The sequence below is a fragment of the Notamacropus eugenii genome, chromosome 1 (assembly GCF_028372415.1).
Source record: "Notamacropus eugenii isolate mMacEug1 chromosome 1, mMacEug1.pri_v2, whole genome shotgun sequence".
NCBI lineage: Eukaryota > Metazoa > Chordata > Mammalia > Diprotodontia > Macropodidae > Notamacropus > Notamacropus eugenii.
The window spans coordinates 212,423,974-212,442,553 of NC_092872.1; the positions used below are offsets into that span (position 1 = coordinate 212,423,974).

Genomic DNA, 18,580 nt, shown 5'->3' on the forward strand with positions numbered 1-18,580 from the left:
CTCCCTCCTCCAAAAGAATGCAAGATCTTGGAGGGCAGGAATAATTTTCTTTTATTTCTTCCCACCCCACCCCTCATCTCCAGTGCTTAACATGGTTTTTATCCCTTTTTAAAAGCTGAATTTCATCAGTGTAGGGAGCTTTGGGTGAGGAACTTTTACCAAAGCAGATCCACACCTGTATTGTAATTTATAGTCTCAGAGAAGAGACTTGGGGGCACTAAGAGGCTGAGAGACTTTCCTAGGGTCACCTAGACTTTACCCAGACTAGAAGCCTGGTCTTCATAAACTCTGGGGCTATCTCTTCTAAATGTTTTATTGATCAATTTTGTTTTTAACCACACATTTAAAGATCACTCTCACTCTGTAAGAGGTCGCTTGTGGCAAAGTAAAACAATTAATCAAAACTAAAAATATAGTAACCTCATCTAAAAATACATGTAATGTTCCATACCTGGAGCTGCCTCCACCATTCTATTTTTAAATTCTTTCTTAATGAACAAAAATCAATTTTCTCTCCCTACCTCCTCCCCAGCCTATTAAAGGAAAAGAAATTCCTTGTAACAAAGATGCATAATCAAGCCAAATAAATTCCCTTATTTACTGAATATAAAACTATTTCTCTCATTCTGCACCTAAAATTCATCACCAATCTGTCAGGAAATGGCTAATATTGTCCCGCTGGAATCATGGATGGTTATTTCATCCATTATAGTTCTTCTAGCTTTCAAAACTGTCTGTCTTTACAGTGTTGTAATTGCATAAAATTTTCTCCTGGTTCTGCTCATTTCATTCTTCGTCATCTTATAAAAGTCTTCAAAATTGTTCATTCTTTATGATGTTATAGCATAAAGTGTTCTGGTTCTACTTCATTTTGCATCACTTCATGCAAATCTTTCCATGTCTCTTTCCAAGTCATGTATTTCCTCCTCGTTTCTTAAAGTAAAATCATATTCTACCACATTCATATACCACAATTTATTAAAGCCTTCCTCAATTGATGGGCATTCCTTTAGTTTCCAAGGTTTTGTGCTTTGTTTTGTTTTGTTTTTTGACACTACCAGAAGAGATGCTATATTTCTATACATAGGGAACCTTTAGCTCTTTCTTTGATGTCTTTTGTGTGTAGTTCTAGCAATGGTACCAAAGGACACATACTGCTTAGTAACTTTTTGTGTATAATTGTAAAATGCTTTCCAGAATGGTTATGCCCATGCATGCAACAGGGTCCACCAACAGTGAATTTTGATTTGTCTGTTTTCCCCCAGCCCCTCCAACATTTGTCATTTTCCTTTTTTGTCATTTTTGCTAATCAGATGGATGGGGAACCTCAGAATTATTTTAATTTGCCTTTCTCTGACTAGTGATTTGGAGCATTTTTCATGTGACTTCAGATAGCCTTGATTTCTACTCTTGAGAACTCATCTGTTCTTATCTTTAGACCATTTATTAATTGGGGAAAATAACTCTTATTCTTATAAATTTGAAACAATTCCTTATATCTCTTGGAAAGGAGACCTTTATCAGAGAAACTTGCTGCAAAGAGGTCACTTCTCTATTCACTGAACCAAGCAGCCTCCAATGTGGCACATAACAACATCACAGATACTTGTAGAATTATATTGTAGAATTGAATTAAATCAAATCCACAAATCTTGATTTACTTAATGGACACACTCACCGTGTGAGAGTAGCCAAAAGAGCAGTGGACTGGGAGCCAGGACTTCTAGTTCTGTTTTCCCCACTAAGCAGCTGTGTGACCTTGGGTAGATCACTATCTCAGTTTCAGTTTCCTCAGCTGTAAAAATAAAAGAGTTGGCCTAGATATTTTTTGAAGTCCCAGCTCTAGACTTTGATGATTTATGATAAACAAAGGGTTTGCCTAGGATGAATGAGCCTCTCTACCTCTTTCGAAGACAGTCCTTAAGTAATCCTTTCCTAGTCCTAGTCTCCATCACCAAATATAGAAATAAATATGTGTGTACACACATACATACACATGTATATCTATGCACAGTCTTTGGGGCACTAACCCTTAGGCTGTCATTTAACCTTAGGGTTTGAATTATTCTAACTATAAACATTTATTTTCAAAATTTTGAAGAGTGGAAAATGAAAGCTCAAGTGAGGGGGACTGTTGATATAAAGTCCTATGAAATGATGGTGCAGGAATTGAGAATTGAGCTTCTGACTCATCTGGAAGCTCTATCCTTTACATGCATTTTACTTTGAATAAAAAGTTTTTGTTTCCCTTTTGAGTAACTCGAACCCTACTTGTCTTAATCAGTTAAGTTTTCTGAGTATGTTTCCTCATCCATAAAACATAAATCGTAATATTTTCAATACCTACTTCCCAAGTTTGCTCTGAGCAACGAGTTTTACAAATTTGCAAGCACTTTAAGATGTGTTACTTTTTTTGTTGCTAATAACAAAAAATAATACGTTAATAATTTGTCATTTCCTCAGTCTGGGGAAACACCTTCTATCTCTCAGATGTAGTACATCCTAGCAAATTGTCTGAAACACAAAGAAAGGTATGAGCTGCAGAATTGGAGCCTGTGTCTTCCTAGGCTAGAAGGCAATATCCACAGCCCTAGGCTGCCTCTCAATTATGATATTATACTACTACTCTTATATATATAATATTCTATTATAGTTACTAATGCAATGATAATAAGAATCATTGCTCATGTAAAAAGTACTGCTCCAATCAGGGAAAAGATTCTATAAGTTGACATTTATAAAGCACTTTGAAGTTGAACATTTTTGCAAACATCTCATTTTGCCAGGCAGGATTCGCAAATGAGATGGTCCTACCTCTCCAGGACTGCAGGGACTATTTCTTGCTTTTCTTTGTCTCCCTAGATATTAATACAGTGCCTGGTACATAATTGGGGCTTAATAAGTGCTAGTTAATGGACACCTATAAAAATGTCAAAAGGGAGAAAGAGCGCCAGATTCTTTGTGCCGCCCAGTCCAACGCCGGTTCCGCTACGCTGCACTGCCAATGAATTTAAAAAGCAAAGGCTCATTAATTACCCAGCAGGAAAGCTGTCCAGGAGAGGTCAGACGGTTTCTCCTTTGCTATTGACTTCAAATCTGGAATGCGCAAAATTTTTTTGCAAATGACCTCCGATGACTTTTCCAAAGAAAAGGATGGAACACCATGGAACGGCAGATTTCCAGATAAAAACTACAAATTCCATAGAGCCTCGGTTTGGCTCCAGGAGATTTTTGTGTCCTGGACTCTCCTGAGTCAATTTGTTCTCTCGCGTCAATGAAAAAAGACCCAGGGCGACCCCCAGCTTCCAGGTTCCTCCCGAAACTGCGTTAGCCCCTCCCACGAGCCAAAGAGCTGATTATAAGAAGCTAAGTTTTCATGATCACCTCTCACTGAGGCAGAGCGCAGTCCTGCAGCAGCCCAAAACCAAGGAAAGAGGAAGACACGGCGGCTGGCAGCTCATGGAGGGTAAGAGCGAAATGGATTTGACCTGAATCCTACAGACACTCGCCACAATCTCTAAGACCACTCAGCCTTCCTCCTCTCCTTTCCTCTCCCTCACCGCCGTGAAGGAACGTTCCCACCAGCTTTCCCTAGATGGGGAGGCCAGAGAGAACTTTGAGAAACTGCTGAGACAGAGACACAGAGAATGACACACAGAGGCAGGGACACTGAGACAGGGGAGGGAGGGAGGGAGGGAGGGAGGGAGGGAGAGAGAGAGAGAGAGAGAGAGAGAGAGAGAGAGAGAGAGAGAGAGAGAGAGAGAGAGAGAGAGAGAGAGAGAGAGAGAGAGAGAGATGGATGATGTCCTTGCGGCTCTTTCTTCCTCTAGCTAGAGGAAGGCACAGCTATTTATCAGCAGTTGGCGTTCAGATTGTTTTGAGGGGAGGATGGAAAGAATCCGTCTATTTCTGAGCGTGTCTTCTGACTTCCTCTGCCTAGACCTCCTCCTCTGGGTTTGTTGGAAGATGCTGGGCTGGCTTCTAGTCTCCAGGCTTTGTTGGGTTCTATTAAATTCAGCGCCGGCATTCTTTCTTATTGTGATGAAATGAGCACCCGTGCCTTCCTAGCGGGGAGTCTGACCTGAGAAGTGGTGGCGGCGAAGTCACCACGGGACTTGGGGGTTGGGTGCCTTGCAAAAGACTGAAAGCCTGGGGACAGGGGGAGGGGACAGGAAGAGTCACTGCCTTGTAAAAAGCAGAAAGGGCAAGTGGGACTCACGATCAGTAATCAGAATATGATATAGCAACTTGCTTGAAAAAGTAGCATGGCATTAAGGGCTAGCAAGTGACTTTTCTTGTGGCCACTGTTTTAAGTCATAGAGGGTTTCGATAGGCGTTGGTGAAGGGCATTCTCCCACCCAAGAGTTCTCCCATTGGGCAGGGTAACCTAGGTGTGTCTTTCTGTCTGTCTCTACCTCTTTCCTTCCTTCCTTCCTCCTCCTCCTTCTCTTCCTTCTTCTCTTTTTTCTTCTCCATCTCCTTCTTCTCCTCCTTCTCCTCCATCTTCTTCTTCTTCCTCTTCCTCCTCCTTCTTTTTCTCCTCCTCCTTCTCCTTCTCTTTCTCCATCTTCTCCTCCTCCTTCTCCTCCTCCATCTTCTCTCCTTCTCCTCCTTCTTTTCCTCCTCCTCCTCCCTTCAAGGAGCTTGTTATCTTCTAATGGAAAGGAAATGCACATACTAACCAAGGAGTCAGAAAGAATCCTGATGCATTTTAAAAGTTGTCAGAGCAATTTCACATATCCCCTTAGTGTGGAAGATAATAGGTTGCATCTTAAGTATCTCAGACATTACCTAAAATTATATAGTTCCACAAGTTTAAAATCCTTTAAGGGGAGAAAAGGATGAAGGAATTTTGAAATAGAGCTTTACTTACTTCTGGTATGGTAGATAGAGTATTAGACTTGGCCTCAGGAAGAGCTGGGTTCAAATTCTCCACCTCAGACATGTACTAGTTAGTTGTGTGACTCTGGTTAAGTCACCTAACTTCTCTGAGCCTTAGTTTCCTTAGCAGTAAAAGAGACAATGAACCTATCTCATAGGAATTTTGTAGAGATCAAATGGCTTAATGAATGCAAAGAGTTTTGCAAACTCAGCTGTTATTTGAGTCTATTGTTATCACTACATTCTAGAGGCTCTCGTCATTTTTTTGTGTACAAAAGATGGAAGAATGGTCAGGGGAAAATCAGTAACAAATCCCAGAGGTTTTATAACAGTTGATTCTGTCTGGGGCATACAGGAAGGAGGAGAGTGGAAAGAACACTGGTCTTGGATTTAGAAAACTCGAACTCATGTCCTAGCAGGCACCCTTGCCAACAGCTATATGATCCTGGGCAAGTCTCACTGGGTCTCAGTTTCTTTGTCTGGAAGACACGGGTTCCAATTCTGCAGCTCACACCATTCTGTGTGTTTCGGACAAGTTGCTGGCGTATGCTGTCTTAGAGCTGGAAGGAGTTCTCCAAACTAAAGAAGTTATAAATTATTTACATGTATCATTTATATGCATCATTATTTACATATATATTCTGTATATATATGTACGTATATATATATATATATATATGTATATACACATTTATACACTAAAACTCTGTAATCCTAGTGTTATTGTGAGGGAAGCTCCATCTGAATGTGTTCTTGTGTATGCAAAGTGTTGGTGCTTTTAGAGATATTCCAGCCCTTAACACTTTCCAAGTACTTTCATACTGCATCTTTTGAGGTTCTTAAAATGATTCTATAATTTAAGTAGGCAGATATTATTCACATTTGACAGAATAAGGAAACAGAATAACAGAGTTTAAGTAGCTTACTCAAGGTCACATAACTAAAGGGCAATGAAGCTCTAGCCATAAACAAGGAATAATAGCGGGGGAGAGCTAAGAGTAGGGAAAGTTCACCTTATTCCTGTCTTAACACTCTTTCTTCCATCTTTCAAAGATGAAAGTTTCCCTTACCGACCTTCGAGTGGAAGCCCTGCCATTACACCAACAAAGACAATATTTACTTAGAAGATAGGGGAAGACTGTGCCAGATGAATTCTGCATCATGGAGCATGAAGAGATCTTAGAAATTATCTCATCCCAGACCACTTATTTTAAGGATAAGGAAACTGAGCTCCAGTTAGATTAAGTTACTTGCCCAAGGTCACACAGTCAACTGGTGCCAGAGCTGGGTCTAGAACTCACTTCATAGGATCATAGATTTAGTGCTGGAAAGTATCTCAGTGGGTATCTGGCCTTCAATTTACAAATTCAGATGTACAGAGAGTCAGTCACTCGATTAGCATTTCTTAAGATCTGACTATGTGCCAGACACTGTTCTCAGCATTGTAGATAAAGTAATTTGCCAAAGGCAGACAGTTGGTAATTGGCAAAGCCAAGATTTTAACTCAGAATTTTGTTTTACTCTAAAACCAGAATGGTTACCCTTGAATTATACAGTTATCCCTTCCACATTGCAGAGGTTAGGGGCACGGCACCTCCAAGATCTGGAAAATCCACATAAAATTTTTTGGCCCTCTCTTCAGTAGGAGAGAAGCAGCCTGAATTTTTTCTTTTCTTTCTGTAGGGTATTTCCAGTACTTTGTTGTAAAATTTGGGTTAAGTATTTCGTCATGGGCTCTATGTTATCTACTAGACTTCTAATGTCTGTGGTTTCTGCAAAACTCTCCCAAAATGTCATTTAATTTCTTATGCCAATCTGTGATATAGTGAAACCTCGATGGGGAAAGTCTTGAAGGGATAATTGTACTCTGGCTTCTAGGCCAATCCTCTGCTTACTATCTGATCCTTTCATGGAGCTGTCTGAAAGGGAAAACTTTAGTACTAGACAGTTCAACATACCATTTGTATTCATTTTGCTTGCCATGCACAATGCCCTGTGTAGGTGCTGGGGGATGCCATGATGAAAAAATGATTGGGGGAGGGAAGGTGCTAGGGACGTGAGATATGATAATAACAGCTAATAACTAACCTTTATATAGCTGGAGTACAACAGCTTAAAATGCAAATATTTGGAAGGAAAGAAAAATATTTCCTATAAAATATAATCAACCAACCAATAAGTGTAAAATTCAAAATGCATTTATTAAGTGTCTTCTGTGTGCGCTAAAGATATCCCTGCCCTCTAGGCACTTACTTTCTCAGGTGAGGGGAGGAGCTACAAAATAGATGCTGAGAAATTTCTGGAAATGGGAAAGAATGTTAGCTATTAAGGGGATCAGGACAGAATTTTTGTAGGCGTTCGTACTTGAAATGGATTTTAAAGGAAGATAGTCATTCTGTGAGTCAGAGGTGACAGCCTGTATAGGAGACAGGTTGTGTAAAGGAGGCAAGCTGACCAATTTGACTGGAAATAGTGAATGTGAAAGACAGTCATATATAACAGGCCTGGGAAGGTAGTGGAGATTGGACTTTAAAAAGAAATGGGAGAACCTGTATTATATCTCAGAGGCAAATGAAGCCATGGAAGCCTCCTGAGTAGGGGAGCGACATGGTCAGATTTGTGCTTTAGGAATAGGAATTTGGCAGCTGTAGGGAGGATGGGAACATGAGTAATTTGAAAGATGAAAGATGATGGTGTTGTCTTCAGAAATGAGGAAAGACATTTACAGAGGGAAAGATGTGATTTTTGTTTTGCACCTGTTGAATTTGAGATGTCTATGGACATCTAGGGCAGACAGGTGGTACAATGGATGGAGTACCGGAAATCCAACCTCACACACTGAGTAGCTGTGGGACCCTGGGCAAGCCACATAACCCTGTGTGCCTCAGTTTTCTCATCTGAAAAATGAGCTGAAGAAGGAAATGGCAGACCACTCCACTATCTTTGCCAAGAAAATCCCAAATAAGGTCACAGAAAGTCAGATGGGACTGAACAGCAGCAATGGGCTATTCAGGTGGAGCTGTCCAGTATCGCTGTTGGGGATGTGGAAATGGAATTCAAGAGAGTGAGGTAACAGTTGAACCCAGAAGAACTTAGATCACCAAAGGATTATAGGAGAGTAGAAGAGGACCTGAGATAGAAATTTGGATGCATAGGGTTGGGGGGGTGGGCGCAGTGGAAAAGAAGAATGATGATGCTACAAAGAAGACATAGAAGTAGTGGCCAGACATGGCGGAGAGCAGGGTGATGAAAACCTGGGGAAGAGAGGGATCCTGGGAAAAAAGCCTGGTCAGGAGCCAAGAGGTCAAGAAGGATGGGACTGAAAAAAAGCCATTGGATTTGACAATTAATAGATCATTGGTAGCTTTGTGGAGAGTAATTTTAATTCAGTGATGAGGTCAGAAACCACATCACAGGGGATTCAAAAGTGAAGCTGAATGGTGAGAAAATGGAGGCGATGAGTGTAGACAGCTAATTCTGGGAGCTTGCCTATGAGAGGGAGAAGAGATGTAGGACAATAGCTTGAGGAGATCACACGAAGATTTTTTTATTTTTATTTCTATTTTCACTAGACCTTTGATTTCATCAAAATAGAAAGTTTCAGGTAAGGAACTTTTTCGCCCAAAGCAGATCAACTGCTTCTCTGCAATTTATGGTTTGCGAGGGTTTCCTGGGGGGCATCCAGAGTTTAAGTTAGTTGTTCAAGGTCACACAGCCAGTATCTAGTAGAGCCAAGTTTTCTTTACTCTCTTTTTATTATATTCTCCAAGTCAAAGCTTTTTAAGGGTGGGGAGAATATCATGTTTTGCTTGAGAAAATGAGGTTAAAAACTGGGCAGTGGCTACTTGACACCAGGGAAGGGAGCTGACCCCAAGGCAGAAGGAGATGAATTATACAAAAAAGAGAGGATGAGACAGAATGCCAATACTTTGTCTAATGTCTAATGCCAATGCCTTATCTAAGGGTTGGCCTTGCTTCTGTGGTGGGTAAATAGAAAGAGTATGTGGGTGTATTCTAGTCTTTTTTCATAACGCAGTGGCAGGATTATTGCTGAAAACATTTGGCATCCTTTAGTACAATTCAATTCAATTCAACAAAGTTGAATTAAACCTGCCATGTACAGAATGGTGTGCTAGAGGCTGGAGATCCAAAGACCAAAACAAATTCTATTCTCTGCCTTCGAGGAGTTTATAGTTTCAATCTCAATTTGTTTGTGTTAACAAAGGAATGTAACTTTGAGGTGAATATGAATCATTTGGAAAATAACTTAGTACAGGAACAGCCTAGTACAGCAAAGGACACTAGATTTGGAATCCAAAGGCCTGTGCTGAGTCTCTGGCCTTATTCCTTCTTTAGCTATCTGATCTGGAACCAGATGCTTGCTCTATTTGTAAAAGCAGGATAATAATACTCCCAGCTCCACAGAGTTGTCATGTGTGAGTCTAATATATATCAAATGCAATATATGTTAAGGCTGTGGTATCCACAGAGCACTATATAAATGTGAGCACCTTCCTTGGCATATTCTATCATCACCTGAAGAGAGGGTAGGGATTATGTTTGTTTGCTTTGGGGTAACACTATGGGCAGACCCCTTTATGTTAAGGCAGAAGGATGTGGGATAAAGCAGAAGGTTTGTAGTAATACAAAAACCATGAATAGTGTTTGGTTCTGGAAGAAACTTAGTAAGAGCATATATGTAGTTGTTTTAACGTAGAGATGGAAGGTCTGGACATAAGGGAAGGAAGAGCATTAGTCAACCAAATCAGAAGTATTTGAAGTGACTGCTCTGTACGATGATTTGGTGAAATGTGAAGAGTATCACATAGCAGGAGAAAGTTTGCAAAGTGCGCTTTAGATATGTTTTCTCATTTGACCCCTTCAGCATGGGAGGTAGGAATTATTATCTTCCCCATCTTAAGTAAAGAAGAAAACAGCAGTGGACAGAAGTTCAGTGTCTTGTCTAGGGGCACACAGCTGCTAAGTGTCTGAGATAAGATTCAAACTCAGGTCTTTCTTACTCCAAACTGATATTATCCACTACATCACTTAGAACCAAAGAAACTTCAGACATGGTATCTCTCCTCTGATAGTTTATAACATTCATAGGAAGATAAAACAAATAGAAATATTGGCTGTCTAATATTAATTGGCTCTGGGAAAACGTTGTTGCTGCTGAGTTGTTTCAGTTGTGTCTGCCTCTCTGTGACTCCATTTGGGGTCTTCTTGGCAAAGATACTGGAGTAGTTTGCAATTTTCTTCTCCAACTTGTTTTGCAGATGAGGAAACTGAGGCAAATGGGGTTAAGTGACTTGCCCAGGATCACACAGCTAGTAAGTGTCTGAGGTCTGATTTGAACTCAGGTCTTTTTGATTCCAGGATCAGCACTCTTATCTATCCATTGTGCAACCTAGTTGCCCTTGGGCAAATCTACTGTTACTATTGTAAACAGTATTACTAGAGGTAGTTGTTTTTATAGGAACAGCGTAGTGTTATAGATATAATGAAAACCAACTTTACAAATAGGGTTTTGTTCTAGTGTTTTAACTGAGAAGCGATATGATAGAGTGGATAAAGCTCTGGATTTGTAGTCAGGAGGACCTGGCTTCAAATCCCACTTCAGGCACCAGCTATGTGACATTGGACAAGCACTTTAATGTCTCTGTGCCTCAGTTTCTTTATCTGCAAAATGAGGTTGATTTCCTCTAAAGTCCCTTGCAACTAAATCTATGATCCTACATTCATTGGTTAGAGTGAGTTTGTGCTCTGCTTATAGTATAATTTATATTATATTATAGAATGAGTTTATATTTATATTTTACATTGCCTTGTAGCTAACAATACAAAATTGCACTGATAAATGCCACAGAAGTGGCCAGTAGTTCAGAAGAGGGAGACATGATTAGCCAAGTTTTCAAAGAAGGGATGAGACACAAGCCGGCCCCTCCAGGATGGAAAGGATCTGTGGTAAGCAAAGAAGATCAGGAAGGACATTCTATGCAGATGTGAATGATGGTGGTGAGATGTGACTGCATAAGGTATGTTTGAGACAGTGAGTAAATCAGTTTGGCTAGAGTGGAGAATTCCAATATGGGAACCTCAGATATAAGGCTGAACACAGATTGTAAAGGATCTTAAATCCCAGAGTAAGGCAATGTTGTATCAGAGAATTGGATGATACCCTCCAGGCTGGAGAGGTAATGCATTCTGGACAGACTCTCCATATTAATATGATATGTTGATGTCTATGACCTCAGCCAGGTTATGATTTAAAAGCTAGTGCCTGCTCCCACTCATCTGAATTTTGGGAGACCGAAGGACTTCTGGCTCTTTATGAAATTAGATCTGTGTGAGGTTCTCAAGGGAGAAGAATGGAAAACTGTTTTCAGCATTTGATATGGTCATTTTGAATAGCTGGTCATACTCTTCGAACTGTGTAATACCCCTGGCTTCCAAAAAAATGCTTTCTGGGGTTGTCTTAAACTCTTCATGGTTGTGTAGGCAGGGGAGCACTTGGTCTCTTCTGCAGATGTGACAGTGTGCATACATATTAATTTAGCTTTTCAGCACCTCAGAGGACACTAGCGCTATAGGAAATTAGAAAACTGCCTGTTTGAGAGAGAAGAAAAATGTTTCTTAGTGACATCATCTCTCCCAGTTGGCCATGGACCAATCCATATCAAGTGGTGGCTATGGAAGAATTGAGAATTACCCAGAGATGCCCAGGAGGAGGGGTGCAAGATGGAACTGTATCCAAATATTCTTCCACACCTTTAGAAAGGAGAATTTGTTTTCATGGATCCTTCAAGAACCCAGGTGCCTTGGACAGCAGAAAACAGTGGGACTGGAAGAAATATTGGGAAACTTCTAGTCTACTCTCCTGTTTTACAGATGAAGAAAGAGAAGTCCAAGGACATAAAGTGACCTTTCTTTACGCCCTCAGTATGTAACACAGTGCTTCACACATTTTTCCCCACCTAAGTTTGTGATTTCATAAATGTAGGGAAAAGGGAACTCCTTGGGGAAGCTAGGTGGCGCCATAGTGCAGTATGACCTCAGATACTTCCTAGCAGTGGGACCCTGGGTAAGTCACTTAACCCTGTTTGCCTCAGTTTCATTGGAAAATGAACTGGAAAAGACAATGGCAAACCATTCCGGTATCTTTACCAAGAAAACCCTAAATGGGGTCATGAAGAATCTGACATGACTGAAACAACTGAACAACAACAAGGAACTCCTTGTGTTGAAACTCTCTTTATACAGGCAGATCAGAGAGTACCAAATGCAATTTAGAGTCCAGGCTATGCCTGGAGGCTGCAAGAGGTTAATTGCTTTGCCCACGGTCACATAAGTAGTGTGTACAGAGGCAGAACCTAAATCCAAGTATTCCTGAGTCCCAAAGAGATCCCTGGAGCCAGTAAACCACATTGCCTGTTGCTGTGGCACACAGCAAGTATTTAAGAGATGCTTGTTAAATTGCATCAAAATTCTCAAGTTTATGCATGTATAACTCAGGTCTTCTGACTCCAAATCCTCCCAAGTCACAGTGGCCCTTTGTAGTGGGAATGAATGCTTTTAACCAGGCTCTAGAGGTCACTCTGATGTGCCTAATAAACTGTCCCATCTACTCAGAGATACACCGTTAAATGTTTAACAAATAACTAGAAATACAGAAAGACAGAAAGAAAGAAAGAGAGAGAGAGAAAGAAAGAAAGAAAGAAAGAGAGAGAGAGAAAGAAAGAAAGAAAGAGAGAGAGAGAGAAAGAAAGAAAAAGAAAGAAAGAGAAAGAAAGAAAGGAAGAAAGGAAGGAAAGAAAGAAAGAGGAAAGAGGGAAAGGAAAGAAAGAAAGAAAGGGGAAAGAAAGGAGGAAAGAAAGGGAAGAAAGAAAGAAAGAAGGAAAGAAAGGAAAGAAAGAAAGAGGGAAGGAAGAAAGTATGCACACAATTTTTAAGTTTGATCTGTATTGTTAACACTTTCTTAAGTTAAGGCAATCAACAAAACAATGCATTAAACCCTATGTGTAGCTGATCTCTGAGGTGTACATGTTTATTTTGAAAATTTAACAATCAACCCTCCAAGCCAGTTAGAGTTGGCTCCAGGACATCCTCCGTATTCATCAAGCAAGGAATAATGGGATATTTGGGATGGAGAGGGATAATCTTTAAGACTCCTTTGAGAAATGGTAACATGTCTTGTAAAGATCTACATTTCATTCAGATGCTGAGGGATTGGAACCTTGATTGTTTCCTATCAGTGAAATTTCTGATATTCTATCAGGTCCCAGGGAGAGATGGGATGGCTTCTAGGTTCTTTTACAATTTCTACATCAGTGGGCTCACGGAGGATCTCAGGATTTAGAGAACTTACAGAGCTACTTCGGCCCCCCCCCCCCCCCATTTCACAAATGAAGAAACTGAGGCCCAGAGAGGCAAATTGATTTCAACTGTTATTAAGTAAATAAAGCAGTTATAATTTGAACCTAAATTTTCTGAGTCCAAATTCAGTGATCTTTCCACTACCCCTCCCTTCCCCCGCACCTGGAATTGTTGCCTGAGGTCCAGAAAAATGAGAAAGCAACAAAAACTATAGAACCTTTCCTATTGACCTTCCACAGTTTGAAGGCTATTTCTAAAATGGGGTTTTGGAGAATTCAGATAATTTCAGAACTGAAAGCAGCCTCAGGAATTCAGGACTGGGAGGGAGTGGTTGTCTCATCCACTTCTACAATGTGCCCAACAAGTGATCATCCAACACCATTAGGTTTTCCCCTATTTTGTGTGTGTCTAGGGAAGTTTATAGATCCCTTCTCAGCATAAAGTTTGTAAGTGAAGGGATTTATTTGAAGGAAATGCTAAATTTCCATTAGTCTTTTTCCCCATCCAAATTCATAAACCTCTTTGTAGAATGAGATTAAGAGCCCGCAATCTTTCCTTTGCTTGAATGTCTCAGATATTCCTGTGCAGCCAATTTCACTTTTAGATCAAATTAATTGCCCATTTTTCTTTATGTCAAACCTGAACTTGCCTTTTGGTCATTTCCACCCATTGCTTCTAGCTCTACTCTCTGGGGGTCAAGCAAGACTTGACAGTCCTTCAGATATTTGAAGACAGCCTATCAATGTGTTATTCCTACACCCTTTCCCCCCAAGTTTTCTCATCTCTAGGCTAAAGGGCTAAACATCCCAAGCTTCTTCTGATTTTCATATGTCAAAACTCTGAAGTCTTTCAGTATCTTGGTTGCTCTCCTGTGAAACCTCTCCAGCTTATCAATATTCTTCCTAAAATGTGACACCCTGGACTGAGCACAGTCCTCCAGATGTGGTCTGGTCATGGAAGACTACAATGGGAGTGTTACTTTTCTAGTCCTGGGTATTATTTCTTCTCCAACTTGCATTAGGTTTTTTGGCTATCATAGCACCCTGTTCATTTGTATTACATTTGCAGTCCACTAAAACCTCCATCTCTTTTGCAGAGGTACTGCTGTCTAATCTCTATACTTGTGAAATTTATTTCTAAGGTATAAGCCTTACATGTGTCTTTATGATATTTTATTGAACTGATCTCAGTGTCCTAGTTCAGTGGTTCCCAAAGACTTCCAGGGGGTCCCTAGTTCAAAATTATCTTCATAGTAATACCAAAATATTTTAAGTTCTAACATGGTAAGTCCATAATATCACCCTCTTAAATGAAAGCTTTTTAGGTCTCAATAATTTTTTAAGAGTGTAAAGGAGTTCTGACCAACAAGTTTGAGAACCACTGCTCTAGACCACTAATATCTTTCTCATTTTTGTTTGTTATCCTCTGTGTTAGCTATCTCTTCCAACTTAGTGTCTTTTGCAAATTGATAAGCATACCATCTACTCTTTTACCCAAATCACTGTTAAAAAATGTTCAGCAGCACAGGGCCAAACACAGAACCCAGAAGTACTCCATTGGAGTTCAGATTGTAGAGTAGCCCTAGGGTGTGCTCCACTCACTTTATTTCACCCATTAACTCCTTCCAACTTAATGTCAAACCATCACTGACAGTTTTCTGTATTCAACCATTCAAATAGTCCTGAATCCACCTATCTGTACCATTTTCTAACCCAGTGGTGTCAAAATCAAATAGAACTGGGGACACATAAGGATTCCTGAAAACAGCATATTGACTTTGGAAACCAGAAGTTAACATTACATCCTATCATATTTTTTGTTCATTTTGTTAAATATTTCTCAATTACATTTAAATCTGATTTGGGGTCTTGGGAGTGTTGCCAGCTATGTATCTGACATGTCTGATCTAGCCCATATTCCACAAGAATAACATGAAAGTATCAAATACATCAAGTGCTTTGCCGAAATCTAGATGAACTATATTTACAATATTCCCCTGATCTGACAATTTAGAAATTTTGTCAAAAATGGAAATAAGATTAGACATTGTTATCGTCAGTATCCTCCTCCTCCTCCTCATCATCATCATCTCTGACCCGTGGGAGGGTGTAGCTAGGTGGAACACTGGATAGAACATTGGGATTAGATAAAAGAAGACTTTAGTTTAAATCCAACCTCAGATACTTCCTAATTGTGACCCTGGGCACATCACTTAAGTTGTTTACCTCTGTTTCCTCACCTGTAAAATGGGGATAATAATAGCACCAATGAGAAAATATTTGTATAGTGCCTAGCACATAATAGGTGTTATATAAATGCTAGCTGTTATTATTCTTATTACCTCAAATCCAATGCTCTTTCAGTTATATGGTAGTTACTCAGTAGCAGCCGTTAATATTAGTATCTCCACAGAGATCTTAGGCCTTTGGCCGTTCTTGTGAGTAATGAATTTTTGTCCTTGATTTGCCTGGAACTTATTGTATAAGGGATCAGGGATGTGATTTTCCTTCTCCCACACCTTATTCCTTTCCCCCCTCCCTTAGTTAACATAGTCATACACAATGCAGTAACACTACATGATTCTTTTATAAGGAACAAGCACCTCTCTAATTGAGTCAAGGAGAGAACTAGACAAAAAAACCCGGCCACTTCTATGGGAGATTTAAATAGCTATGCCCTGAACAAATTTCAGCAGTTTGAGGATAAGATAAATTGAGATTGTAAACCAGGAGTTGCCTGTGGAGGAAGAGAGGAGGGAATTTCTCTTTCCTCAGCCCCCTGACATCAGTCACATCTTTGAAGGGGAGTTACTTGGCTAGTAGGAGGCACTGCATCTAGAAAGGAGCAAAGACGTACAGACAGATACAAATAGATACAGAGAGAAAGCCTCTTGAGGGAGGACACAGATTTAAGGAGGATGACCCCCAATAGCAGAGAAGATGGACAGGTATGAAGAAGATCAGACTCTGGGAACAAAGTAGAGCCACCTGACCAACAAAAATGCTGCACCCAAGGCACACTTTGTGAGGACTCTACAAAGAAAGAAAAGACTTCTAGGATCAGTTGAACCAGTAGTTGTGAGTTGCCTTTGCTACACATAAATCCTACACTGGTACTTTGCCACCATTATACTCTAAGTTTATGTCCACTGGAAGAGTGGACACTGTCATTGTGGGAAAGGACATCTCAAATTTAGTGGGGGGAAGGAAGTTTTTGCAACTACTGTTTTTGCTATGCCATTTGAAAAAATATCTTTGCTAAGAGACAATCTATTGATTGATTGTTAATGGGAAAGCATATCCATAGGAGCTTATGAGCTATTGTTTTAGGAGTAAAGTCCCATAGGCTTACCCCAACAATCTCAGTAGACACCTTCAAAGGAACCAGACTGTGATTGTGAGTACATGTTGGGGAGTAAACTCACTTTATTCCACCCATTAAAAAAAAACAACGATAAAAGGTATACTATATCAGTGGGCTTATGCCTGGGACAAGTTCCTGAGCCACCCTGACTGAACCTAATCCTTTGTTATAGATGCCTCTTGTCAAACAAGCAATTAACAAACCTTTATTACCTGCCTACCACATACGAAGCACTATGCTAGGAATACAGAGACACAAGTAAAACAGTCCCTATCCTCAAGCACCTTATATTCTTTATGGGGAATCAATGTGTATACACATAAGTATATACAAAAATAAAGACAAGGTAATTTATGGTGAGAATCACTAGCAGCTGAAGGAATCAGGAGAAGCCAAGCCATGAGGCGGTTTTGTCTCAGAGACAGGGCTCCAGCCCCCTGCGTGTCTTCTATTTATAGTTGTTATTTTTTGTGCACTTTAAAATTTTTTTATTGGTGCCCCGCTTTCTGTTTCTTTTCTTTTTTTAAACACCACCTTCATTTATTATTATCTTTCCTCCCCTGCCCTGCAGGAAGCCCTTTTACTTAACACACAAGAAGCTCTTAAACAAAACCAATCCACTTAGTGACCACTTCTGACCCTGAAAGTAGAGAAATGTGCTTTGCCATTGGATGCAGCTGGTGGTGCAGTGATTAGAGCACTGGGCCCAGAGTCAGGATAGTCCTGATTTCAAATTCTGCCTCAGACACTTAACGAATTGTGACCTTAAGCTTATTCCCTTCCTTTACCCATCATTTGGCCTCCATGACCAAAACGGGTCATTGCATTAAATCTAAGCTCATTCGCATTCTTGTAGTCAGCATTGACACTGTTCTCTTGTTTTGGCTTTTTGTTTAAAGCCATTTCATATAAAAGTCTTTCCACTACTCATAGAGTTAATCCAGAAATAGCATAATTACAATGTTTGGGACCAGGGACTCTGATTCAACTTAACAAATGTTTATTAAGTGACAACTTTGTGTTAGGCACTGTACCACATACTGGAAATACAAAGACAAAGATGAAAGACCACAGACTTGAGTAACTAACATTCTATTGGGAGCATAGAACAGGTCTTCAGAGAAGTAAAATACAAGGTAGCTTGGAAAGAAAGAAAGCATTACCAGCTGGGGAAAGCTTCACAGAAGAGCTGACCTCTGAGCAGAGCCTCGAAGGAAGTTGAGGATTTCAAGAGGCAGAAATGAAAAAGGAAGGTGTGCATTCCAGGCATGGGGTACTGCTTATGAAAACGAATAGAGTGGCAGATGAAATGCCAAATTAGGGAAACTTCTAGAAGTCCAGGTGAGTTGGAATATAGAAAGAGCAGGGGTATTAACAGGTGGCAGGGCCATTACAGCAGCGACACTCCTCAGTTCTCTGACCAGATTAAAATATAATTGGGAAATATTTGACAACATAAATAAAAACACAACAAATGATTTTCTAAATCAATGTGTGGGCCCATAGGGATCTTTATGTATTGCCCCTTTTTATGTGCATCTGACCCTACTGGACCTTAAATGTCAGGCTGATGAATTCATATTTTATCCTAGAGGCAATAGGGAGAAACTTAAAGTTATTGACCAGGAGAGTGACAAGGTCAGAGCTTCGCTTAGGAAGATTATTTTGACAACTGTGTAAAGGATAGTTTGAAGAAGGGAGAGATTAGAAGCAAACAAATGAATTTGGAAACTATTAAAATAACCCAGGCAAGAGATGACAAAGGGCTGAATTAGAGTGATGGCAATGCAGGAGATTTTATAGAGGTAGAATTCAGAAGATTTGGCAACTTCTGATTTGCTTGGCTAATTTGTTTAGTTAATTTTAGTTAATTTGATTAGTGCATCAAATACAGGGGTAGAGGAAGAAACAAGAATCTAGAATAACTCCAAGATTACAAGCCTGTGCAATTGGGAGGATT

At 40.1% G+C, this 18,580-nt stretch overlaps 1 protein-coding gene and 1 long non-coding RNA gene across 3 annotated transcripts in view; one reads left to right on the forward strand and one right to left on the reverse strand.

Moving 5' to 3' along the window:
- The window catches only part of LOC140515593 (uncharacterized), a 50,835-nt gene extending 47,881 nt beyond the window's left edge, over positions 1–2,954 (reverse strand). Inside the window, exon 1 of the long non-coding RNA XR_011971097.1 lies at positions 1,679–2,954. This is a non-coding gene — a long non-coding RNA (uncharacterized lncRNA). The remainder of the gene's footprint in view (positions 1–1,678) is intronic.
- Positions 2,955–3,317: 363 nt separating this feature from the next.
- The window catches only part of ENTPD1 (ectonucleoside triphosphate diphosphohydrolase 1), a 102,094-nt gene continuing 86,831 nt past the window's right edge, over positions 3,318–18,580 (forward strand). Inside the window, exon 1 of one of the 2 annotated variants that reach the window (XM_072626329.1) lies at positions 3,318–3,466. In XM_072626329.1, the coding sequence (XP_072482430.1) occupies positions 3,460–3,466 (7 nt within the window). In that variant the 5' untranslated portion in view covers positions 3,318–3,459. The remainder of the gene's footprint in view (positions 3,467–18,580) is intronic. The other variant, XM_072626338.1, reaches the window with a different exon arrangement.